The 27,977-nt window shown below is 34.5% G+C and overlaps 1 protein-coding gene across 1 annotated transcript; it reads left to right on the top strand.

The window, feature by feature from the left end:
• Nucleotides 1–1,044: 1,044 nt before the first annotated feature.
• LOC110264039 (serine/threonine-protein phosphatase 7 long form homolog) lies at nucleotides 1,045–3,534 on the top strand. The gene is made up of 4 exons (XM_088506131.1): nucleotides 1,045–1,122; nucleotides 2,154–2,575; nucleotides 2,944–3,034; nucleotides 3,154–3,534. The coding sequence occupies exons 1-4, from the start codon at nucleotides 1,045–1,047 to the stop codon at nucleotides 3,532–3,534; spliced, it is 972 nt and encodes a 323-aa protein (XP_088362257.1).
• Nucleotides 3,535–27,977: the final 24,443 nt, after the last annotated feature.

The raw sequence follows: 27,977 nt of genomic DNA, 5'->3' as shown, positions 1-27,977 counted from the left end.
TAAAGACACATGTTAATTGCCAAATGAGATATAACTCAAATGACATAATCTCTTTATACTCAATTAGAAGGTTGTGGGTTTGAATCTCTTATCTTTGGTAAAAAAAAAAGATACATGTTAACTAAATTCTTAAAAAATTATAATTAAATGATTGTATAAAATTTTTTACATAATAAATAAATTAAAATTAAATTTTTATTTTATTTTAAAAATATTAGAGATAAATTTTATTCGTTATATAATCTTCTTTTTTATTTTTTCATCTAAGACATAAAGTTACAACCCTATGTATAAAAACTGAATGAAAATGTAAAAGGAAGTTAAAATGAATTTAATTTGTACGATAATTTCTTTTCTTATAAATTTTTCGTACAGTTTAAGTAAATAAAAGAGGTGATTAAATGTTAATAATTAATAGCTAAAAGATATAAAATTGAATCTGAAAAAGTAAGATGAGGGTTGGCACTTGGCAGTAAGCCTGGTTGGTGGTGTCGCCGAATATTCAATGCTTTCTCTCAAGACTTCTGGTTCTACGCATCTTCTTTTTGGGTTTTCTCAAGCAAGTACGTACGTTTTGTTTGTTTACTATTTGTGTTTTTTTTTTTTTTTGGTTTTTTTTTAAATACAAATTGGAGATTATTTACATTTTTATACCAAATTTGTTCACCCTATACCTTATGCATTAAGACACTTTTTAATTTGTATATGAAAGCTTGGCTGGTGTTGCACCCGATTAGGGGAAGGAGGGGGCTGCACATTAGTGTGGTGTCAGGTGCCGAAGAAAATCGGACCGTGCGACATCCAAGTTGCAACACGAACGGTCCGAGAAGTAGCTACCAAAACGGACGGTCCGTTTTGTGGTATGCTGGACACGCGTCACGCAAAGCTCACTTCTCAAATGGTGCCCTGAATATCAACATTGACCATGCAATAAGGACTCTCATCATTCGGGTTATCACTTTTAGCATTCACTCTCAACCTCAAAACTCCATTCTTCTTCATTCCTCTGCTGCTAGTGGTGTGCATGGTGAAAAAAAAAGGAAAATGTCAAAGAAATATAAAATTAAAGATGTTGATCGCCCTGAGCTTCATATTATACACTATCTCAGTCATTCTGATTATGTAAGTTTGTTTTAAATTTTTTTAATTTTTATAATTATAATTATTATTGTTAGAAATTTAATTATTCTTATTGTTGTTAGGATCTGAACTTAAAAATATATATAGAATGGTTAGGACTATTCTTCAACGTTTTTAATTTTTTTCTGAAATTTTTTCACTATTTTTTTATAAAAAATATTATTGTTAGGGGATTAATTATTATTATTGTTGTTAGACATTGAATCTGAAAATGTAAATAGAATGATGTAATATTTTTTTAATTTTGTTTAATATTTTTTATTATAATTATTAGTGTTAGGAAGTGAATTATTAATATTTAGAAAATTAATTATAAAATGTAAACCGAATTATTATTAATTTTTTTATACAACGTTTATTTTTTAAAATCTTTTTTAAATTTTTAGTTATAATTGTTAGGAAATTAAATATTATTGTGGTTGTGAGTAATTGAATTTAGGAATAAAAACTGAATGGTTAGTATTAATTTTTAAAAGTACGTTAGTTTATTTTTGTTAATTATAATTATCATTGTTAGGAAGTTAATTATTATTGTTATTAGAAAATGAATTTAGGAAGATAATAAGAATGATTATTAGTATTTTTTAAAATTTAGAAATATGTGTTTAATTTTACTTAAGTAATAGTTAATAGATAATTAATATTTTAAATTATAATGTTATATATTAGAAAAAAAATTTTCTACCACAAATAAATAAACAGCATCTCTAATGTTGTAACATTCTTGAGAATTGATTAGGAATGTATATATTAGTTAACGTTATTAATAGTTAGTTTTGAAAAATTTTAAGGATTAATAATTCATTTCATTTTAGAAGTTATAATTATTTGTTTTAATTGGATTTAGTCAAATAATTTATGACAGTTGTGTTGTTTCAAGTAATATGTGTTGTTGAGTTAGTTGTGCAAATTTTGTTAATGAGTTGCTGTAGTTAAAAAATTCTTACCTTTTAGTAGTAAGTTAGTAATAGTTAATGAATGAGTTGACTAATAATTTATTATGTTTTTTGTAGAAATTAAGAATGTTGACATGTGACCATCCAGTTCTTCCGGATCGGTACAACGATAGGGTGGATGAGCATTTACGAGTTACTGGGTTTTATCATGCATCTCAGATTGGTGTAGTACAATGTCAGAAAGCACTCGTGAATGCTCTAATCGAACGGTGGCACCCAGATACACATACGTTTCACCTTCCCATTGGTGAATGTATCGTGACTCTTGAAGATGTGGCTCTAATTCTTGGTCTTCCGACAGATGGTCTTCCAGTCACAGGGATGACAATGAGTAGTTTTGAAGCTTTGGAGGCAGAGTGTTTGCTTCAATTTGGAGTTGCACCGCGTAAGTCGGGCTGTAGAGGTAGCTGCATAAAACTGACCTGGCTGCGGGATCTAAAAGAAAATTTAGAGTTGACTGATGAAATTAGTATACAGAGGTATGTGAGGTGCCACATTATGTTGCTGATCGGGACGATCTTGTTTGGGGATAAGTCTAGGGCACGTGTGCACTGAAAATTTCTACCATTGCTTTGTGATTTTGTTAGTATTTGACAGTATAGCTGGGGATCGGCATGCCTAGCACACCTCTACAGGGCGTTATGCAAAGCATCTCGTTTTAACTGTAAGGAAATAGATGGTCCACTAACACTTCTGCTCGGTTGGACTTGGATCCGACTGCCATATCTATTGCCGCTTCCTAGGGAACCCCGCAGTTTTTCGCTAGCAAACAGGTAATATTATGTTACAATATACCCGTATCTTGATATTTAATATTCAGTTGAGCTAATTGAATATATCATATTAGGTGGCGTAACTGGGAGCGTGGTGACCGACAATATAGATATCTGAATCTAGCTCACTTTAGGAAGGCCCTTGATGAACTTCAGGAAGGCCAGGTATGTTTTAATTAAAGAAGTATTAGTTTCGCGTTTAGGGTCTGGGACAAAATTATGAAGCATTGTTATTGTTATTGGTATTGTGGGTTGTAATCATGAGTTTCCTTTATTTTTCCCAGTTTGTGTGGGTTGATTATGCTGTGGATCGCGTGGATCCGAATATAATTCCTGCTGAAATCTACATGCAGTCGGTTGTTTGGAGCGCTACAGTTCCGTTGGTGTTATTTGAATGCATCGAGTGGCATGCTACCGATAGGTTTAGGCGACAGTTCGGTTTTGTTCAGGGAGTACCTAATCAGGAGCGGAATCTGGACAAGGCGCATGGAGAAGTCCTAACTGGTCCTAAGAATCTTAACTGGGCCACGACACCGAATCATTCAATTTGGGTGATGAATTGGACAAACAGGTATAACTACATTCTTTCTGAGCTTCCGATGCCTTCACAGCATCCATTGGATAGTTACATGTACTGGTACCGATCAAAATTTGGGGACCGCTAGAACTTGTCGAATCTTATGGGTCAAGAGAATGATGAAGGTAATCAGGATATGGATGAGGGTAATCAGGATACCGTTGAGGGTAGTCAGGATATGGATGATGACAATGAAGAACAGGAGCCACATTCACCGCATATATCACCTCCAAATCCGCTTCCACATGAACAACCTCAGTCCTCAAGCCAGTATGTACCTCAGACACAGTTCACCCCATCATTTTCAATACATCAACAATATTGGGGTATGTCACAGTTTGAAACAGGATAAGGAGGTTCTTTTAGCCAGTTACTTGAGTTCATGGCTACAGATGCAGGACAACCACAATATGGCCATCAGCCTGAGTTCATGGCAGGTAGGTATTCGTTGGATGCGAGGTATCCGGGCCATACCTTATCGGTGGCCAGTTACATCATGTTATTATGTCACTCTAAACAAAATAAGAACATCAGCTTCAGATGTAAAAATTGGACCGGACCGACAGGTTCGACCGTCAAACCCATTGAACCGGACCTTAACTGGTTCGGTTCATTGGATTTGAACCGTACAAGGCATCGAACCAGTGCAAATAATAATTACAAACTCACGTAATTTTTAATAATCATATTGTAGAGAATTTTATTATTATTTTCTAATAAATACTTGTAGTATATAACAGTAAAAAAAATAAAACATTTATTGTTCATGTTTCATATTGGTTTAAAATAACTTCATATTTTTAAAATGTTAGCAAACACATACATTTTGAAGTTTCTTATTTAACATTCGTACTATTTTTTATTTTTTATTTACATAGGACCGGGTCAACCGGTTCAACCACTTACCCAACAGTTGAACCAGTGACCCAGTCACCTGAACCGTTCGAGCACCGGTTCGATCCTGACAACTTGCACATCAACGCATGATTAAATTATGGTAAATAAATACTAATTTATTCATAACTAAATCAATAACTAACTAAAAAAACTAATACGACGAATTACATACCTACAGTCATATATTCTGAAAACTCCGGAACATGCATGGCATCCAAGTCCAAAACTTGCATGAATGATGGCTCCTCAAACGGCACTTCGTTTGCGAGCGCATTTGTCACCCCTGTCACATCTGGAGCCATAGTTCCTTCACCGTGATCTTCATCTCCATCTGGACCAACAAATTCGTAGTTGCTTTCGAACTCTTCTTCACTGTCACTATTATAATCTTTCCGTAGAATATTCCGGTCGGCCTCAGATTGTTCAAACTCAACATACAACTCGATGAACGAGATCTGAGCCCGATTTTCAATATACATTGAAAACATCTCTTGCATGCTCGCTTCGTCCGTCACATATTTAGTTTGATACTGGACGAATCCACCAAACACCGGTATGGGATATCTATATAGAATACATGATATTTTTTTGCCCTCTTAGAATCAATCTTTTCACAGATCACACCTTTGAGCTCTTCAAATGAGATGATAAAAGGAATAACAACATCTAGCGGATTTTCACAAATAAATTTTACTCCTTCAGACGTTTGTAACAAAATCTGACCAAAATAATACACTTTTAGTAACACTCTGTCACTCATTTTTCTCAATCACCAAAAAAGAAGCATAGCTTTAGCTACTAGATTTTCAGGTTCAAAACAAGAAATGAAGAAACCAGAAAGAAGAAACAGAAGAAGCAGCCATTCAAGAAGTGGAAGAAGACGCAAGTAAGCTCCCACCAGTTCACTTCACACTTTTATATAGGCCTCTTTAATCAACTCGCACCCTTCGACTAGGTTAACCTGATTCAAAAAAAATTATTAAAAAATAAAATCGGACCATGCGATTTCATCTACCAGTTCATATAAAAAATTGTCAAGCTCACGCAAAACAGAGGGTCCGAGTTCAATCTTCCCAAATTCAATTTCTCAGCATGGAACTCGGACCATGCGATTTGATGCCCCATTCCATATTAAAAAACCAAGCTTAAGCAACACGGAGGATCCGATTTCAACCTTCCGAAATTTAAATTCTCTTACCATACAAATTGGATCGTGCGTTTTGTTATGCAAAAGTTTAAAACCAAAGAACTCACACGGTCTCAGTTCTTTTACCTCACACTGCCAAAAAATTGTCCTACATATATGTCTAGTCCCCATGAATCCATATCGAAAAATAGCACACATATACCTTCCATTTCCATAAAATTGAGCTGCATTAAGATAGGAAATATTATTTTGTTTCAATTTTGTTTTAACATTTAATTTTAATTTTATTCTTAATATTTCAACATGTTTTTCTTATATTACTAAAGTGAATAATATTAATTATAACTAATAAAATATTTAATTATTTGATTTGACCAAAAAAATATTAAATTATTTAATAAATAAAAAAATAAAATAAATCAATTTAATTTAATTTACTCTTTTATTATTTTCTATATATATGAAATCGAAATATGGTCATATCTTTTGTATTTCAGTTATAATTTTTATAATTTTTTTATTTTTAATTTTGTTTATCTTTATTTTTCCAAAATTTTTTATGATTTTATTTTATATTATTTGTATATATTTTTTTATTAATAATTCTTAAGAAGGTTATTATTTTGTTTACTAATGTTTCAAATTTTTTATAATATTTTTGTAAAATCTGATTAATAAATTCTTCTTGAAATTTGTTAATAAAAATATATTTTGATTTTTGTCTTTCATCTTTTATATCTATTATATATTATTAAAATTGAATTTATGCAATTAATAGCATAATTGACGTGACATATTTTTAAATGTATTTTTTATTTATTTTATTTAATTTATTTAAATGTGTTAATTAATTAATCATTTATTTGATTTGATTGGAATAAATTTTAAATTATTTAATATTTTATTTAATCACATTAACCATAACTAGTCAATTATATTGATTATTTGAGTGGATTAAAATAAATGAATTAATTTTGTTTTAATTTATATTAATTTTTCATCTTATGTTTTTATTTGATCGAGATAAATATCAAATTATTTAATATTTTGTTTGACCACATTAACTATAACTAATCAATTATATTAATTATTTAATTTGACTGGAATAATTAAATTTATTCTATTTTAATTTGTATTAATTTTTTCATCTTTTGTATTTTGATTACTAATTTTAAAAATATTGTAATTTTTACATGGCATATTTATAATATTTTTTATTTATCTAACTTACTTTATTGAGCCAAATAATTATAATTAACTTTTTATATTAATTATTTAATTTAATTAGATTAAATATACGTTATTTAATTCAATTTATTGTTACATTAATGTTTGAGTTGATGTTTATCAAAAAAATTTTTTTAGTTTTTTATCTTAAATATCATAAGTCATAAAATCAAGGTTTGAGATTAATTTGAATATTTAATTTTTATTTTGTAGAAAATTAGGTTTAATACCTATTGAAAGCACTTTTGTATGCAAATCAAATTAAGAAAACATGAAGGAAGGAGTTTTAAAAATTCAAGTATGATTGATTAATCAAATTAAGATAGGAAGGAGTTTTAAAAATAATTTTCATTTATTTTTAATTATTTTCTTTCAGTATTAAAATTTCAATTTAAAACAAATTGTGTCTATAATTGCATTAATTATGTGTTATGAAATTTTTTTTTTTGAAACAAAGGAGTTCAACACAACAAGTGGAGCAAGAACCAATAAGTCAAGGCGCCAGGAATAAAGCATTACTATTAACAACAAAAAGGATCCACTCCCTTTCGCTCCTTGAAACTCTGTAATGATGCGTTGATGATTTCCTCAACACCTAATTCCTTGTTTTAAAATATTCTTCTATTTCTTTTCAACCAGACGTTTTAAATAACCGTAAAAAAGCTCATTAACCATTTTTTATGCTTCTCCTTCCTATGGTGACTTTCTATTCAGCTCTCAAAATGATCTTTCAAGGTGCCAGGAATAGACCATAGTCTGCCAAAATTAACAAGTCAAGCGCACCACACTTACCAAGTAAACTCACAATCAAGGAATAAATGGTGAACACATTCAATATCTTTTTTATATAGTACACAGACATTATCAAGCCTGATTAGCCACTCCTAATCTACATAATCTTTCCTTAGTATTTACTCTACCTATCAAAACAAACCAAACAAATAATTCCACTCTCGGTGGAACTAGCCCCTTCCAAATATTTTAGTAAGGCTATAGCTTGTTATATCCTCTTAGAGCGTCTCTGTCTGTAACATCTGCATGAAAGAGTTAGTAGAATAAACACTTTTTTTTGTCAAATTTTTGCACAACTTTATCCTCTCTATCATATGCTAGTTTAACCAGCCTTAATATATGATTTGGTTGATTCACTAGTTTCAATTTCCATTGATATAACTATCTCCTTCATTAGAAGTTTCAAATCTATTCTAACCCATCCCAAAACCCACAATCCCCTATGATAGATCCTTTTTTGTTTGAAACTGAGAAGAGTCTCGGAAATTGAGATTTCAAAGATCCACATTGTAACCACACATCCTCCCAGAATCGATTCTTTCTTCCATTACCTACCTCTATAGATAGGTCAGCTATAATCTTATCCTTAACTTGTTACTCTTTAATTTGTAGGTTACATATATCCTTCTACAGACTGCCTCTAGTCGATAGTATTTGATTGGATAACATCTCATTAGGGTTCAGATTATTACAAGAGTATACCACTTTCTTCCATAATGGACATTCCTCTTTCGAAAAACACCACCACCACTTAAACAAAAGTGCTGTATTACGAATCACCACATCTCCAACCCCTAATCCACCTAGCTTTTTTGGAGCTTGCACCACTTCTCATCTAACCAATGTCATACTATTCCTACCGTGCTTCTTGCTCCACAGGAATATTTTTTGTAAAGAAATCAACTTCTTTGCAACAGCCTTTGGCATCTTGTACAAACTCAAGTAATATATCAGTAAGCTATTCAACACTCACCAACTTACCAGCTTTATTGAGCACCTTAGCTCTCAATAAGCTGAGCTTTTTCTCCATTTTGTCTATTATCAGCTTTCAAGTCTTTACTAGTCTCGGGTTAGCTCCTAATGAGATTTCAAGGTATTTGACTGGAAGAGTAGCCTCCCTACATCCTAGCAAACTGTACATACTCTAAATCTACTACTACTCACAGTTAACCGATATTAAATTGGTCTTATCAAAATTAACGTTAAGCCCCGACCTCATCTCAAAACATCACAGGAGCCTCTTATAATTTCTGATGGTCTTTTCGTTAGGTGGACAGAACAATATTGTGTTATTAGCAAATTGAATATGTGACAACTCTATATTAACCTTCGCAACCAATAAAGGAGATATGTGGCTATTCCTAATTGCTTCTCCCACTATTCTATGCAGCACATCAACAACAAGAACAAATAAAAATGGTGATAGTGGATCTCCTTATCGCAAATCCCTTTCCATGTTGAACCATTTAGTTGGTGACCCATTTAGCAATACAGACATCGAGGTTGTGCCAACACACTCCATGACCCATTAGCTCCATCTCCGACCAAAATCCATCTTTTGTAACACAATATCCATAAAACTCCACTTGACTTTATCATATGCCTTCTGGAAATCTAGTTTGATAATTGTTGCTTCTTTTTTCCTCAACTTAGGCCGCAGGACATTTTCACACGTAGTGAGAGCTCTATCGTGTATTTTTCGACCCTTTACAAATGTACTCTAAGTCACACCCACTAGTCCCGGCATCACTGACCTCATCCTCCTAACTAAAACCTTCGAAATCACCTTATATACACAACCAACCATACTTATCGGTCGAAGGTCTTTGATCTTCTTAGTCCCAACAAACTTGAGTGCCAACGTAGCCCAGGTAATGTTCACATCTGCAGGTAACTTAGAAGTCTGAAAGAAACCTATCACGACTGTAGTGAACTCCGGCCCAGTGTCATCCCAACATTTTTTGATAAAATCCATGTTGTATCCATCACTCCTGGTGCCTTCGATGATTCACAGTCCCATACTGCTTCTCTAATCTCCTCAACTGACAGCAACCTATCCAAAGCTACAGAGTCTTCTTCATCTATCCGATTCACCAAACCATCTTTGAAATCCACCATAGAAGACCACTCCTAATGATACAAATCTTTGTAGAATTCTCTAACAACAATCTTTATCCTAGCTTGATCTCTGACCAATCTACCATTAATTACTAATGCATCAATTCTGTTATTTCTCCTTCTTTCCGAAGTTATATTATGGAAATATCTAGTGTTCTTGTCCATGTCCTTTGCATGTCGAGACCAAGACATCTGCTTTTAATGTATCTCTTTCCTCACATACGATTTCTCACAGGAGCTAACTAGTGTCTTTCTTCTTGCCTCCAACATTGCATCATATACCCCATTGCTAACCATACCATCTACCTTCTTAATCTCTTCCTCAAACTTTTTGATCTTCTTATCCAAATCACCAAAATGGTTCTTGTGCCATCTCCCTAACGGAATCATCAAAGCCTTCAGTTTATCTATGAATTGCCCCTCACCAAAACCTTTCCATTCCTCCTTAACCATCTTTAAGAATTCTTCATGTGTAAACCAAGAGTCGAGACTTCTGAACGATCTTGGTCCACAAATCAACTTACTATCTTCCATAATCATTGGACAATGGTTTGATAATCTCATTGGGCCACCTTTTAGAGGCATCTCTAAAAACTCTTCCAACAACCATTGCAAACTAACTAAAACTCTATCAATCCGACTGCAAGAATGGCCTCGGAACCACGTAAGCTTGCGATCACTTAGCGGTAAATCCACTAACTGCATATCTTGTATCCGATTCTTGAACTCTTCCGCAGTCGCGGTTAATCTGTCAGCATCTTTTCTCTCGTCCACCTATACAACCTCATTAAAATCCCCATGAAACAGAAGAGTCTGACATAATCTTGCTATATAACTCAACTCCTCCCACACAACAAGCTTTTCAACCCTTGTATGAGTCACATATACTAAACAGAAAGCACAATTGAAATTATTTTTTTAATAATACTCCTTTAACATACAACCATCTCTCTCCTTTATGACAACTACTCATTTTAAATATCATTTCATCCCACATTAACAGCAAGCCACCCGAAGCACCATCCGACCCAACGTATTCCCAGCTTGCACCATCGCTCCTCTAAAGTCGTGCTACATCAAACTTAGTCACTACCTGTCTTTTAGTCTCAATCATACCTAACATATTCCATTTATATTTTTTTTTTAGTTCTTTCACCATGCTCGGTTTACTATCACCCCTCAATCCCTAAACATTCAGAGAGCTAAAAGACATTTTAAAATTTTATTACACATTCTTTTTTTTATTTTTGGGTCTGCAATGTCTTACTTTCTCTTTCTGTTTTGCCAATATCCTTTTCTGAGCAATGTCTTCATTCTGAGCTTGGAGAATCGCAATGATATCATCCTCTTCATTATATCCCGTGCTTTTTAATTTTCATACATCTGCTCCTCCAACTTCATAAACTGACCATTTTTGTTATCCTTGGTCCCTTTATTGTTGTTCAAACCACCATCACCACCCACTCCCTTTCCACGTCATCTTCATCGTGCATTGAATCCCCTCCCACTCCCTGTGTTAATATTCTTCCCTCTAAAAGTGGTTCTTCTTAATAATCGCCTCCCCTGGTGACAGAATCAAAATCCCAACTATTAACAATATCAACTATAACACCCATTTTATCATCAGTAACTTTCGCACCACCTTCAGCAACATGCTCACAAATTTCATCGTTCGCATCTTTCCCTATCACCACCGTGAACGCACCAGCATGGTTTGCTACCTCAATCTCCCTTTCATTGACCTTGGAATAGATGACGACACACTACCACTAGAGGACGACGATCTTCAAGAAGAAGATGGGGTCGATGCCGACAAAGAAGAGGAAGACGAGTTTGATGATAAAGAAACTAGCTTGGAAGAGGAGGATGGTGAACCAGAGGAAGAAGATGATGAATTTGAATAGGGTTAATGTAAATATAGTTCTATGATATGTATTTTTTTACCAAACTTTGAGAAGAATGTAAGATAACTAGCATTGTTTCAGATATTTCAATTACCATCATTCCGTACTTTTACTTTGTATATTTGATATTTCACATCATGTTTGAAACACTGTTTCAATTATTAATTATTAGGGTACATTATAGATAGATAAAAAATATTATTAAAAAATGAAATAGACTACCGTCGACATTACCGTTAGATTAATCCGCCAGTAAAATGGCGCAGAGACATATCAACAGATTCCGTTTTCTTACTATCTATATTCCGTCACTACATTCGATGAAAATTACCATCGGACGCAAAAAAATCCGCCGGTAATATGTTACCGATGAGGTTTATTTCGTTGGATATATACCGACACAAAATCCGACGGTAAATATTTTATCGTCAGATTATTTTATTCATTTTTTTACGGTAATTTCGACGGTACTCAGTGTTTTTCTTGTGGTGCCTAATGTTTAACATATATCCATCTTTATAGTTCATACAAATCCAACTAACCTTAATCATGAATTAAAACTTACAAATAACCACAACATATCCAAAATAACTTAATCAGTTAACTAATTAGTTGAGTTCCTAATTACTTGGGTATTTTAATTTGTTCATAATCAAACTAATAACTTAATCAATAACACTTCAAAACATGTTTTAATTAGAATCAGAATAAATTAGGACCAAATAACGAACACAAAATTATAAAAACAAATAAGAACTAAACTTATAATAATAAATCAGAATCAAATGACAAACACAACTATAATAACAAATCAGAACCAAAATAAAGAATACAAAATTATAATAACAAATCAGAACCAAAATAATAGTAATTTATAATAACAAATCAGGATCAAATAACGAATACACAACTATAATAATAAATTAGAACCAAAATTATAATAACAAATCAGAATCAAATAATTAAAACAATTATAAAAACAAATCAAAATCAAAATTATAATAACAAATCAGAACAAATCATAAGTAAAATAACAAACACAAAATTATAATAACAAATAGTACCAAAATTATAATAACTTATAATAACATATCAGAATCAAATAGTGAAGAAAAATTTATAATAACAAATCAGAACCAAAATTATAATAATAAACCAGAATCAAATAACGAATACAATCATAATAATAAATTAGAACCAAAATTATAATAACAAATTTGAACAAATCAGAACCAAAAGAATGAACACAAAATTATAATAACAAATCAGAATAAATCAGAACCAAAATTATAATAATAAAACAAACTTTATTCCCATTTTAGAAAAAGGAAAGTTCAGAAGCATCACCTAAGCACCAGCGCCGAAAAGAAGATGGCGGCATAAGCAGTGGTAACAGCAGCAGCAGAGTATGACAGCAACAACGGTGACAAACAGCGTCGACAAAGGAGGGGACTGCCAACGTCAAAAGGGGATTCCAGATAGGAGGGGATGCTAGAGAGATGAGAGAGATAGAGAGAGTGGGAGGCGACAGGGTTAGAGAGAGAGAGAGAGAGAGAGAGAGAGAGAGAGAGATTGATTCAAATGAGGGGGGTAGGGTTCGAATTTAGGGCTCGCGGTAACATATTACGGGTTACCAAAACGCAGTGTTCCACTAAGTAGGTTTATCGTCGTAATTTTTTTTACAGTAATTCCGACCTTAAATGTCACGCCTATTTTTCCTGTTTTCCCTCCAATTATTACTGTCGAATTTACCGTCAGAATTGAGAATCCGCCAGTAATATTTTGACACTACAAATTCTGCACCTAAATCGTCGATAAATCCGCCAGTAAAGACGCCCTTACTCTGCGACGCTAAATTCGACGGTATTTAGCGTTTTTCTTGTAGTGGTATGACAATGAAATTTATTTGGATCTTGATTTCAGTTGAATTTCACTCAAAGGGTAAAATGCACTAATTTTAATTCAAGTGATATTGCATCTTTACTCCTTCATAATAGAAAATGTGGTATATTTAAGGTTCAAAATACTACCAAATGTGATTGAGAATTTCATATCCAAGATCTAATTCGATTAACCTCAAACAATATTGTTAGTGGGAATCAAACTCATAATTTAGAAAAAGACTCATTGGTTAATAGGTCTGTTATGAAGCACTTGATAAATACTTGAGTGTTATTTTAATTTTTTTTACCCATCACAAAAATTTATCTTTTAGAAAAAAAGTGATTGTATTGAACACGTAAATCAACTTTGATTCTTGAATAATCAATAATATCATTTTTGTTTTTATTACAACAAAAGATTTTTTGTGGAAAGAACACATATTAATAATTTTTATTTTACGTATAGACAATTCAAGACTTTAGACACAAATGCTTTTTATAATACTACAAGAGTTAAGACAAGGTATTATGCGTTCATCTTATCTTTAGTAGTTTTGGTAGGTGTTTATAACGAACAAAAAAATATAAAACTATTTCTAAGTACTTCAAGTTAATAATAAATAAAATATATTGACAAGTTTAATATGAACAGGTAACAACGATAATCATACTACTTTGATTTCAAAAAAGAATATGATACTAGAATATAAAATAATTTTATAAATTTTAACAAAAACTGTAAACTCCGTAAAATTAACGAATAATTAATCAATAAATTAATTTTTAATAAAAAAATTAGAAATATAAACTTTATAGTTTAATGAGGTAGAGCTAATTAAAATAAAAATTTTGACACTAATTTTAAAGAATTTGGCCCAAAATTTGGCCGAACCGATTGAACCGAATCTGAACCGAGCCCAAAGCCTATCACATAAAAGGCAAAAATTCAGCTTCCTTTCCCTTAAACACTTCATTTCCCTTAACCCTAGTGAATCCCTTGATTACATGTGTTTGGGAATTGAAATTGGTATATGAATGTGATAATATGTGTTAGGTAATGTATATGTGAAATTGGAACCTATTTGAAGAGATTGGAAACTTGTTTGAGCCTTGGGTGTTGAGGTTTCGGTGTTGGAGGCTTGTGATCTTGTCAGTTTGGGTGTTTTTGACTTAGGAGAGAAATCAGCCAAGGTATAATTTTGGTTTCTCATATTTAATATATAATGTCTTGTGAAAACTTAGGCTAGATGACCATAGGATAAGTAGGAATGCATGAATATGTTAATTGCTTAGTGCCTTGATGGTAATTGTTGCAATAAGGTGAGCATTGGTTTAGTGATTAATGTTGGTGATGAAAATATAATGCTATATGATGATTTAATGATGATTGACATGGTGTTAGAAATGAATATGTATATGTGATGAATTATTGATGATTTTGTTGGTTAATTGAGGAATTATGCATGATATTGTGTAATATTGAGGTATGGTTGATTGTGGTAGGATGTGGAGATTGTGTTGTTGAGATATGGTATAATGTGGTGTTGGTTTTATGCATAGAATGTTGATATTGAGGTTTTTGTGGTAAAAATGGAGGTTTGATGTTTTGGATGAAAACTTGATTTTTAACAAATTTCGGCGGTCTATAACTGGAGCCTCAAATTTTGGATGGAGATGAAAATTATTTCAAATCAAAGATGGTTTTACAAGCTTTAAATATTTCGTGGAAAATGGAATTTTGTAGAGAAAGTTATGGACGTTGGAAATATTGTGTAAAAAGTTTATTTTTCCAAGTTATAGCAAAACCAGAATTTCTGGCTTGTGTGCACACACACAGTGTTGTGCGCATACTCCGAGCAGGGGCCATGTTTTTACTTGTGCGTACGCACACTATGGTGCGCACGCACACTATGGTGCGCACGCACACACAAGGACATACCTACTGCTGAAAGCGTTCACACACTCTGGAGCACACGCACACTTTGTGTATTTTAGCAGACGTGTGTACGCACACCAGAGTGCGCATGCACACGTATGAACAATTGCACAAGTGTGCGCACGCACACACTCTGTTTCTCAGCAATGTATATCTTTATGATTTAAACATGGTTTCAAACTTTTAAACCTCTATTTTTACCCTCTAGGACCCTAGAAATGAGTTATAGTGGTAGTGAAAGGGTTTGAACTAGGATGTTGAAGTAACTTGGGAGTGAAGGAAGCTTGAGAAGTGATGAATTATGTATGAGGAGTGCAAAGGTGTGGTATACATGTGATGAATATGGCCATGGCAAATGATTATAAATGATTATGAGTAATCATAAATGATTATTTTATCTCGAGTCCTCTTCTCGAAAGTGCGACCCCAGGAGATGGTGGAAGGTGAGGATCCCCTTCCTTGTTCCTCCTGGTATTGTAAAATTGCCCCAGCGAGATATTGGGAGGTTAGAATCCCTTATTTATTCCTCCTGGACATATGAGAACGTACCTCCTGGATAGATGCAAGGGTTGTGGTTTCGCCCCACTTGCTCCAGGTTGGTTAGTATAGAGGCTCCTCGGGTAGATGCAAGGGTGTGGTTTCCTCCACTTGCTCCGGATTATGATGAATTATGTATAAAAGTGCAAATATATGATGTATAAGTGATGTTATGGCTATAATGAATGATTATGAAATGATTATTAATGAATATGAATGAAATGAGGCTTATGCACTTACGTTATCTGAGATACGAGTTTTCCTGAGTAAAGAGCAATGGCTTGCCACTACGTGCTCCAGATTGAGGCTCGATACCCTGTTGACCCTACGACGTAAGGGTGACCGGACATGTATAAATTCCTAGGAAGGATATCCCCAATGAGCAAAATTTATATATATGAATGAGAAAAAGCTATGCATAGACTCTTGGGGATGCGCGTCGAGGGACAGTCCAGGGTTTAGCAACCGGACTTGTTGGGTTGGCTTGATAACCGACAGATGAGACTCATCAGCCATAGGACAGGCATGCATCATATGCATATTATTTGAATTGATTGTTTGTGCATTAATTGGGAATACCTAAGCGAATTTACTATGTTAATTATTATATTTGCTATTAGAACTCTCCTAATGACTTGTTTTATTTTGTACCTCTTAGAGGTGTAAGGAGAACTAGGGTTTCTTTCGTGTATTCTGGATTATGGGTTTGATATACATATGTATGTAAATATTCTCCGGCCAACCTTAGCTTCGCAGGCTGAGTTAGGAGCTTGTTATTTTGTATTCTTGATCCTCTAATCTTGCTTTCTGTATATATATGTTAGTGTACTTTAGCTTTTTTTGTATGCAAGTAATCCTCATTCTTGAGTGTTGCGCTTTTAATTTCGCGATTTTTGTTTTACCTATTCTTCAAGACTCCTAATATACTACGTTCTTTCAATTATATATATATATATATATTAGAGGTCATAATATCACACCACCTCTATTTTTACGACTTAAGCGTAAAGTTCTGTATGGTAGAGTGTTACAACAGTTCTCTATAATAGTTTCTTTTGCTATGATAATAAAAAAGGTCATTCAAAGACAAATTTTATCTCATGTTATATTATACTTTTTTAAATTGGTTTTAATATAAGAGTAAGAGGATTTGAAAATTTTACTCATAAATTATAAAAAAATATCTACAAATTCAATCACTAATATTATTTAAAGACAAATCATATTTAAAAAAATAAGATTCTGATGTAAATATTTCAATTTAATCACAAACTTTATGTTATTATTAATGAGTAATTATCATACTTTAAAAATAAATAAAATTATTATTCATTAATTTTTTTATTTTTAATATTAAAAATATTTAAATTTTAAATTTAATTAGTTTTATAAAATTTTTATAACATAAATTATTAATGTTATATTTATTTTTTAAAAATTTTAATATTTTCAGCAACATATCAATGCACAATCGAAAAGACAAATATACTGGCCATGACCATGAGACCAAAACGCGCGTATAAATATAGGTAATCAACTTTTAATTGGTCCATATATATTATATATATTAGTCAATATAATTTTATTGTAAAATTTATAATTTAAAAAATTTAAAATTTGAAATGAATAAAATAATTATAAAAAATTAACTGAGATCAATTAAAAATAATTCCTTAAAATTACTCTATTTTATATTATGTATGTATTGAATCTTCATTCTCACATTTTAGAGATGTAGAAAATATTAAAATTTTTTTGTCCGCTATATTTTCATCTATATCTTACATTTCAAACACCCTTTTCCCAACATTTAATTAGCATTAGCACTGTTAATATATATTTTACTCGTAAATATCTAATTCGATCTAATTTGATTGGATAAGATTATTTACTTAACTCATTGTGGATAGAATAAAATACAGTACAAATTTACTTTTAAATAGAGTTGGGTATAAATTCAAGAAATATTCTATCTTATATTATTTGCACTCTTAATATATATTTAATATTTATTTAAAAATTATATGTGTAATAAAAAAAACGGGTATTGAACCAGCTACAACTTTTTTTTTTTGTAAAAATTTAAAATAACAATTAAGTTAATAATTTAAATTAATAATTTATTACGTTTGTTATTTAAAGAGTAATATTATAAGAATTTGAAATTAGAAAAAAATGACAAGATATTTTTCTTTATTTGTGTTATTTTAGTTTTATTAAGAATTTAATGTTCATACTATTTGTAATTTTATTGTTTTTAATTTTAGTTTGAATTTAGTTTTTATTTTCTATTTTATTAATATGTATGAAATATAAAATGATTAAATTTTATATTTGTTTAAAAATTTTTAATTTTTCTGCGGATATGATTGAGTAAGGAAGGATTGAAAACTTTAATATGCGAGTAGAATTAGAGTTGAAAGATTTTTAACCCGCAGATATAATAAAGTAGGATTGAATTTTAACTTTAAGAGAATTTTTAATCTGCAGATAAAATTAGAGTAGAATCAGATAAAATTAGAGTAGAATCTAAATTCTACTCTATTATATCCATTACCAACCCTAATTAGCACCTTTAAATACCTTTAGATTATAATTTTTCATTTTTTTTTATCACTAAACAATTTATTTGTATTTGTTGTGTGACAATTTTAATATTTTAACTAATACATGATATTGATGCCTAAAACAAAGTTAAAGAAATAACTCACCTATCTGTTAAAATGTTAGTAACATATAGAGAAAATTTGCATTCCTAATCAATAAAATTTCAAGATTTTCGAATTTTTTATTTTGAGTTTTTTTGTCCATTTTCCAATTCGATAAGACAAAAAATTAATTTGTCGTAGATCTAAATTTTATTTAAAAAATAATCGATGACTAACAAATTTTTGTAGGCACAACACGGTTTTGAGTTTTATTTTGTCCAACCTCCTATTTATATTTAATTAATTTAAAAATTTAACTAATATATGTTTTTAAAATATATGATAAATTTATTATTAATAAAAAATTTAAAATTTTTTATTTAATAAATATAAAATAAATATATTAAAAATTTAAAATTTTTAATTTATAATCTTAATCTATATTTTTAAAGGTGTTTGCTATGGTACGATGATAAATTCATATGTACCGATACGTTTAAAATATGGACAAGTAATAACAAGTCATGTGGAATTTATTTTCCACGTCAGTATTTAATTTTTTCTTTTTAAATATATATTATATCACTACTTTTACTAATATATCCCTTTAATTAAATAAAAATAAAAATATTTTTTATTTAATTTTATAAAAAGTCTTAAACATCCTTACTTTATTTGATTAGACAAAAATACCCTTTTAAATCACTCAAATTTTAGAATTCAATTAATCCTAATTTTATAGTTTCAATTAATTTAAATAACAAAATAAAAATCAATCGTTCTTCGTCTTCTCCAATTCCCCTAATCATTCATCCCCCTCTGAAGCAAAGGAAAACATATCAAAAAATAAAAAATCAATATATTCTTCATCTTCTCCTAATATCATTCGTGCCCCCCTCCCCTCTGAAGTACACCAAAATGGCAAAATCCTAACAATAATTGACTGCATTGATCTCGGTAGTTAGCCACCCACAAAATTTAAAGAACCTAAAGGAGAAAGAAGGCTAAACCACTCAACTGGACAAACGCTGCGTCTTTCTCCTTTATGGAAGTTCTTTGAATGTTCCTTCGCCCTCAATTCTTGGAAAGCTTCTCAGTATGAGAAAAATAGAATTATCGTCAACTAGAGAAGAAAAAATCCCACAGTGGCAGATTTGGATCCAAAGGGCAGGTTTAAAATTTAGAATAGAACTAAAACAGTAATAAAGTAAGAACCAAAGGTGAACGTATACTGACAGCAGCGCTGAAAGAATATTTATTGAAATAAGACCCAAGTTCACAGGCAAAAGGCAATACAAAGCCACCCAGGCAAAGGTCTACATGGAGACAAATACCAAAGCTTGATGGCAACTGACCAAGTTCCTACAAAAGAAAGTTTCACATTATCAGCGTTATGAAATTCATCAATAAAGTTGAAGTTATGTTCACTTTTCAGCAATTAGATCAAAATAAAATAGTAACAAAGAACTTATTTCAATGGGGTCAATTATCCCATGAGAAAACCCTGGCGCAGATCCAACAATCTGTATTATCATATGAATGTCAGTTACACTTAATAGTCTAAAGAATTGAGGGTGAAGGCGCATTCAAAGAACTTCTGTAGAGGAGAAAGACGCAGCGTTTGTTCAATTGAGTGGTTTAGCCTTCTTTTTCTTTTAGGTTTTTTAAATTTCGTGAGTGGCTAGCTACCGAGATCACTGCAGTCAATTATTGTCAGGGTTTTGCCGTTTTGGTGTGCTTCAGAAGGGATGGGGGTACGAATGATATTAGGAGAAGATAAAGAACAGATTGATTTTTTATTTTTTTGATATGTTTTTCTTTGCTTTAGAGGGGAATGAATGATTAGGGGAATTGGAGAAGACGAAGAACGATTGATTTTTTATTTTTTAATATGTTTTTGTTTTGTTGTTTAAATTAATTAATTTAAAAGGGTATTTTTGTCTAATCAAATAAAATAAGGATGTTTAAGACTTTTTATAAAATTAAATAAAAAATATTTTTTTATTTTTATTTAATTAAAGGGGTATATTAGTAAAAGTGGTGATATAATATATATTTAAAAAAAAAATTAAATGTTGACGTGAAAAATAAATTCCACATAACTTATTACTATTTGTCCATATTTTAAATGTATTGGTACGTATGAATTTATCATCGTACCGTAACAAACACCATTCTTAAAATACATGATAGATAAATTTTTAGTTGAAAGGGCCAATCAAAGAAAGCAGAAAAATAGAATAATATAATTCTTATATATTTTGGTGCATACATATCAGAAAAGGATCAATAACAACTGGACAGGTTTATTAAGTGGCTCATGATTGAGAGTTGACACATCATAAATACATACCAACTGGTTCCACATGGTTTAATTAGCGAGTACAAGGTGGCAATTGATAATTCAATCCTTTCATTGCAAAAGAAATAACTGTTAATTACTACCATCGCAAAATTAATTACCATAATTGATTTAGTAAGTCTTAAAAATTTTCAAACTTTAGTTGCTTGTTTACAAAATACATTATTTTTTATCCCAATATATAAAATTACTGAAGGATACCAATACGGTATTAATTAGAAATTTGATTAATTTATCCCACTCCAACGAAAGTCCATAAAAGAATGTAAAAGATATAATATAAACTACTATTATTTAGTCTAAATCAGATTTACTTTTTGATAAAATAATTCTTCAAAGAAAAAAATTAACATTTTATCACTAAAGATAATTTTTAGTTTGACATTACCTTTTTTCTTATAAATAGTAAGTCCGTGCATTCAATTGCATCTTTTTGAATATTGTCATTCACATAAAAAATGGTCAAAAATAATTCAATTAGTATAAAATTACTAATTAAACTTAAAAGATGAAAATATTTATTTTTCTTAACAAGCATGCAAAATATCATGTTAAAGTTTGATCTTTAGAGACCATATTTTTTATTTTCTTTTCTTTTTTCTTTGTAGGTTTCACTCACCTTTTTAGGAAAAGAAATGTTTTCCGTAGAAATTCTTGCTCAGTGGGTCGATGTCACAGTCTTAGGAGAAGAACCTCTGGTTGACACTGATTTTATTACTGACCTTCGCACTCGTCACCGGCTCTGCACCTCTGATGAGGATGAGCCAAAGTATGAACTGCTTGCCCCGGGTCCGGAAGACCGGGTTTGCTTCGGGAGGGCTACTGAGACGGCCCCTCATTTCTTCTTTATGTATGAGAGCATGATTACCCGTTTGGGTGTTTTCCTTCCATTTTCTGATTTCGAAATTGCTGTTTTACGTCACTACCGTGTTGCACCTACCCAACTTCACCCCAATTCCTGGGATTTTCTGAAAATCTACCAGTTTATCATCCATGCTTTAGACTTTCCGACCTCTTTGAGAATTTTCTTCTATCTCTTCCACATGACCAAGCCCTTCAGTGGGCAAAATAATAAGCAACAATAGGTGTCTTTCCGAGCTATACAAGGTCGGAGAGTTTTCACCATTTTTGATGAATCCTTTCATGACTTCAAAAATTATTTTTTCAAAGTTCAAGGCGTAGAGGGTCACCACCCCTTTTTCTTGGATGAGAATTCTTCCCCTCGCTTTCCCTTGTACTGGTTAGAGGCTTTCCCCTGTGAGAAATATGGTTTGGAGGATCTGGATGAGGTGGAGGCAGCCATTGTAGGGTTCCTCCGAGAAGTATGGGGGAGGGCCCCATATCTGGATACCAAAAAATTTCTCCAGGGGTCGTCATCTTTTGTCCAGACACAACTAGGTAGCTTTTATCTACTTTGTTTCCGACTTGTTTCTACCGACTTGAAGTTTACCGACTTGTTTTACTAATTTATTTTCTTTTACAGAGATGGCGAGGAAGAATTCTAATGAGTCTTACCAGAGAGTCCAGGAGGCCAAGGCGAGGTCTCGCGCCAGAACCGGTGGTGTCAGGGTAACTAGCTCTCCTCTTCCCCTTCCTCCCATTTCTTCCCGAAATTTGGGGACTCCTTCTCAACCCATTGTTATCCCTGCTTTGGCTTCTTCTCAGCCGTCCCCTCCTCCCCGATCTTCTCCTGAGCCAGAGAAGAAGAAGCGCAAGGCTTTAGAGTCTGGCTCTTCTTTTGAAGGTGAGGCTAAGGTGGATGCTCCTGCATTTATCCGAAAGTTCATCTATCCCCATACCGTATAGGTATGGATGATGTTTCTATTCGGAACCACCTCACTATTCTGGCTGAGGAGAGCATCAGGGGGGCGGGAATTTGTGCCAAGTTCCTTGATATTTTTGAGAAGACTCATCTTAACTCTCTGGGTTCAACCTCTAAGGTTGAAGAGTTGGAGGGAAGGCTTCTCATATATCAGGAACATGAGAAGGAGTTGAAGAAGGAGGTTGCCAAATTGAAGGAGGAGAGGGATGGCCTCCGAGAGAAGGAGAGCAAGTTACAAGCCCTATGTAACATGGAGGAGGGCTTGAGAAAGAAGGCGCAGGAGAGTTATCAGAGTTTATTTGAGGACCTTGTGGCTGTAAGGAGGAACTTGTTGAACTCTCGGACTGCCTATGCCGAGTTGGAGGATTCTATTGCTGAGGGGGCCGATGAGGCCTGGAGGATTTTTAAGGAGCAGGTCGGAGTTCTTGCTCCCGACCTGGATCTCTCTCCTTTGGATCCTGACAAGGTCGTTATTGATGGTGCCATAGTTTATCCCCCACCTCCCGAGGTCGTCACCGAGTCAGATTTGAAGACTCGGGGGCAGAGAATCATTGAGTCCCCTCCTCATCAAAAGGATGTTCCGAGTTCTTCAAGACCTCACGGCGCCTCTTCTCCGACTCCTATGTACACTTCTCTCCCTGGTTCTGATGGCGCTCCGAATCCTCTTCCCGACTCTGGTGGTGATCCGACTACTCCCTTTGGTCCTGGTGGTGATGCTCTTTAAAAATTTGTTGGCTATATAGGGCCCGGCCTGTAGGTCCCCTCTTTTTTAAACTCTTTATATTTGTGGTGGTGGTATATTGACATTTGCCTTGGCCTTTTATGGCCGTAAACAAAAATATTTATAATTGCCCTTTTTTGGATAAGGGTTTTATTTAATGAAAATACCCTTTTTGGTATAAGGGTTTCAGCTACCTTTCTGTGTGCATGCTTTCTGATTTTGTTTTTTTTAAGTCCCTTTAATCTTTTCTAAAAACCTTTTGCTTGTCTGTCTTTCTAAGTCTTTCCGCTTCAAGGATTTTGGGACAGCCTTTAAGCTTTTTCCTAGGTTTTTCGATCTCTTTTTTGTTATTCCTTATACTCAACTTTGTTTTATTGAGTTCTATGACTTAGGTTATTTTTGCGATGCGTTTTCTTTTCTACTCGGTTTTTTCATTCCGACTTATGAGTCGGAATGTCTCTGAGTTTCTCACGATCAACTTTTATAACCTCTTTACACCGACTTGTACCTCGTCATTTTATCCTGACGACCATCTAGGTCGGTTCATGGGATTTTCACGTTTTGTCGAGCTTAAGTCGGCGCGTTTCGTAGGAAAAAAATAAACGAGAAGGAATTTATAAGAGATATTGTAAAAGATCTTTATTAATTTGGGAAGGTACTTTACTGCTACTAAGGGTTTTTAATAATCTTTTCCCCCTTAGCCTCTACTATGATGCCTCATTAAAAACCCTTATTCAGAAAAAATCCTTTAATGTTTGGGAAAAAATCGTGAAGTTGGGAAAAGAGTACATCAGGGAGTAGAGTTCGCTTTTAACTATAGTACCTTTTTATATTACAAGCATGCCACGATCTTGGTAACTCGGCGCCGCTTAGGTCGCTCACCTTATAATAACCTTTTTCTAAGACCTCGCTAACTTTGTAGGGTCCTTTCCAATTGGCAGCGAGTTTTCCTTCCCCCGATTTGTTGACTCCTATGTCGTTTCTGATTAAGACCAGATCGCTTAGTGCGAAACTTCTTCGAATGACTTTTTTGTTGTATCTGGTAGCCATCCTTTGCTTCAGCGCTGCTTCTTTTATCTGGGCTTGTTCTCGGACTTCGGGGAGTAACTCGAGCTCCTCTTTGTGCCCTTGTATGTTTCTGATTTCATCATGGAGAATCACTCTTGGGCTTTGCTCACTGATTTCCACTGGTATCATAGCTTCTACCCCATAGACAAGTCGGAAGGGTGTTTCTCCAGTTGCAGATTGGGGTGTCGTCCGATAAGCTCACAACACTTGGGGGAGCTCCTCTGTCCAGGCTCCTTTTGCATCTTGTAGTCTTTTCTTTAGCCCCGCCAGTATGAATTTGTTGGCTGGCTCGGCTTATCCATTTGCTTGTGGGTGTTCCACCGAGGTGAACTGGTGTTTGATTTTCATACTGGCCACTAGGCTTCTGAAGGTGGAATCGGTGAACTGGGTTCCATTATCCGTGGTAATGGAGTGAGGTATCCCATACCTTGTGATGATATTTTTGTAGAGGAACCTCCGACTTCTCTGGGCGGTGATGGTGGCCAATGGTTCTGCTTCTATCCACTTTGTGAAGTAGTCTATTCCCACAATTAAGTATTTGACTTGCCTTGGCGCCTGGGGAAAATGACCTAACAAATCCATTCCCCATTTTGCGAAGGGCCAGGGAGAAGTTATACTAATGAGCTCCTCAGGGGGAGCTACGTAGAAATTTGCATGCATTTGGCAAGGTTGGCATTTTTTTTTCACAAATTCTGTGGCATCTTTCTGCAAGGTCAGCTAGTAGAATCCAGCTCGGATTACTTTTCTGGCTAGCGACCTGGCTCCGAGATGGTTTCCGCAGATCCCATTGTGGACCTCCTCTAGCACTTCAGTGGTCCTTGAGGTCGGTACGCACTTCAACAATGGCGTTGATATTCCTCTTTTATAAAGGACATTTTTCACCAGAGTGTAATATTGTGCTTCCCTCCGGATTTTCTTGGCCTCTTTTTCCTTTTTGGGGAGGATGTCGAATTTTAGGTATTCGACCAGAGGATTCATCCATCCGAGATTTAGCTCGGATACCTCAAGGACATCTTGTTTTCCCTCTGCTTTTACTACAGAGGGCTCTTGGAGAGTTTCCTGGATCAGGCTTCTATTATTCCCTCCTGGCTTAGTACTTGCTAACTTGGAGAGGGCGTCTGCTTTGCTATTGAGATCCCGAGTTATATGCTTAACCTCGGTTTCGGCAAAGCGCCCAAGGTATTCCAGAGTTTTTTCCAGGTATCTCTTCATGTTTGGGTCTTTAGCCTGATACTCTCCATTTATCTGGGAGGTCACCACCTGAGAGTCACTGTATATCATCACTTTTGTCGCACCGACCTCTTCTGCCAGCTTCAATCCTACAATCAGGGCTTCATATTCTGCCTGGTTATTTGAAGCTGGGAATTCGAATTTGAGGGATACCTCTATTTGAGTTCCCCTTTCATCCGCCAGTATTATGCCTGCACCACTTCCTGCTTTATTTGAGGATCCATCTACATAGAGTTCCCATGTAGTTGGCTTTTCTTCTTGGTCTCCTGCGTACTCAGCTTTGAAGTCGGTGAGGAATTGGGCTTTGATTACTGTCCGAGTTTCATACTTCAAATCGAACTCGAAGAGCTCTATTGCCCATTGAACCATTCTCCCCGCAACATCCGTCTTCTGGAGGATTTGCTTCATGGGTTGGTTCGTTCGGACTCTTATTGTATGTGCTTGAAAGTAAGGCCGTAGCCTTCGTGAGGCTATTACTAAAGAGTAGGCAAACTTCTCTAGTTTGTGGTACCTTAGCTCGGGGCCTTGTAGAACTTTGCTGATGAAGTAGACTAGATGCTGTCCGACCTTGTCCTCCCTCATCAGGGCTGATGCGACAGCTTTGTCTGCTACGGACAAATAAAGGACGAGATCTTCCCCGACTAGAGGTCGGGTTAGGATTGGCGGTTGACTCAAGAACCTTTTGAACTCCTGGAATGCTTCTTCGCATTCCGGAGTCCATTTGAACTGGCATCCCTTTCTTAATAAAGAAAACAGTGGAAGGGATTTGAGTGCTGATCCTGCCAAGAACCTGGAGAGGGCTGCAAGTCGGCCGTTCAATTGCTGAACCTCTCTTAAGCAAGTCAGGCTCTTCATTTCCAGGATAGCTTTACACTTATCGGGATTTGCTTCAATCCCTCTCTGTGTTAGCATAAAACCTAGGAATTTTCCAGCCTCTACCGCGAAGGCACATTTTGCGGGATTTAGCCTAATCCTGTGTAGCCTTATGGTGTCGAAGACTTGCGAGAGGTCTGATAAGAGGTTGACTTCTTCCTTGGTTTTTACTAGCATGTCGTCGACGTAGACTTCCATTAAGCTCCCAAGGTGAGGGGCGAACACCTTATTCATCAGCCTTTGGTATGTGGCCCCTGCATTTTTTAATCCAAATGGCATGACCACGTAGTAAAAATTAGCTCTGGGCGTGATGAATGATGTTTTCTCCTGGTCTGGCTCATACATTGGGATTTGGTTATATCCCGAGTAGGCATCCATGAACGACAAGTATTGATATCCCGAGCTAGAGTCTACTAGGGTATCAATACTCGGGAGTGGATAAGGGTCTTTGGGACATGCTTTATTTAAGTCGGTGTAGTCAACACACATCCTCCAATTGCCGTTTTGCTTCTTGACTAGAACTACATTTGCTAGCCATATTGGATATTTAACTTCTCTAATGAAGCCGGCTTCTAGGAGTGCCTGAACTTGCTCTTCCACCACTAGGGCTCATTCCGGGCCGAGCTTGCGTCTTTTCTGTTGTACAGGTCGGGATCCCGGATGTACCGAGAGCTTGTGGGACATGAGCTCGGGGTCTATCCCGGGCATGTCGGAAGCCTTCCAGGCGAAGAGGTTGGAATTGTCTCTTAGGAGCTTAGTCAACCCTTGCTTCAGGGTCTCCCCTAGGTTAGTCCCTATGTTGGTATTCTTCCCTTCCTCTTCGCCGACCTGTATTTCTTCAGTTTTTCCTCCTGGTTGTGGTCGTAGCTCTTCTTTGGCCCTTGCACCACCGAGCTCTATGGTGTGAACCTCTTTGCCTTTTCCCCTCAGGTTCAGGCTTTCATTGTAACACTTTCTTGCCAACTTCTGGTCTCCCTGCACTGTTGCTATTCCTGCAGGTGTCGGAAATTTCATGCAAAGATGGGGGGTAGACACCACCGCTCCGAGTCGATTCAGGGTGGTTCTGCTGATTAGGGCATTGTATGCTGACCCTACGTCGATGATTATAAAGTCTATACTCAGAGTCTTGGATTTTTCCCCCTTTTTGAAGGTAGTGTGGAGGGGTATAAATCCTAGTGGTTTTATTGGCGTATCGCCTAGCCTGTACAAGGTGTCGGGGTAGGCTCTTAATTCCTTTTCATCCAGCCCCAGTTTGTCAAACGCGGGTTTGAAAAGGATATCCACCGAGCTTTCTTGATCTACAAGGGTTCTGTGGAGATGGGCATTAGCTAGGATCATAGTTATTACCACTGGATCGTCGTGTCCA

The sequence above is a fragment of the Arachis ipaensis genome, chromosome B2 (assembly GCF_059453495.1).
Source record: "Arachis ipaensis isolate K30076 ecotype BB chromosome B2, ASM5945349v1, whole genome shotgun sequence".
Taxonomy (NCBI): domain Eukaryota; kingdom Viridiplantae; phylum Streptophyta; class Magnoliopsida; order Fabales; family Fabaceae; genus Arachis; species Arachis ipaensis.
Note: the sequence above shows the minus strand (reverse complement) of the source record. Positions and strands in the feature narration are given on the sequence as shown.

Excerpts from the sequence above, each read along its gene's own strand:
- LOC110264039 (XM_088506131.1), top strand. The coding sequence starts at position 1,045 with ATGTCAAAGAAATATAAAATTAAAGATGTTGATCGCCCTGAGCTTCAT. Across the intron at positions 2,576-2,943 it reads GATGAAATTAGTATACAGAG|GTGGCGTAACTGGGAGCGTG; the intron begins GTATGTGAGGTG and ends ATATCATATTAG. Across the intron at positions 3,035-3,153 it reads ATGAACTTCAGGAAGGCCAG|TTTGTGTGGGTTGATTATGC; the intron begins GTATGTTTTAAT and ends TATTTTTCCCAG.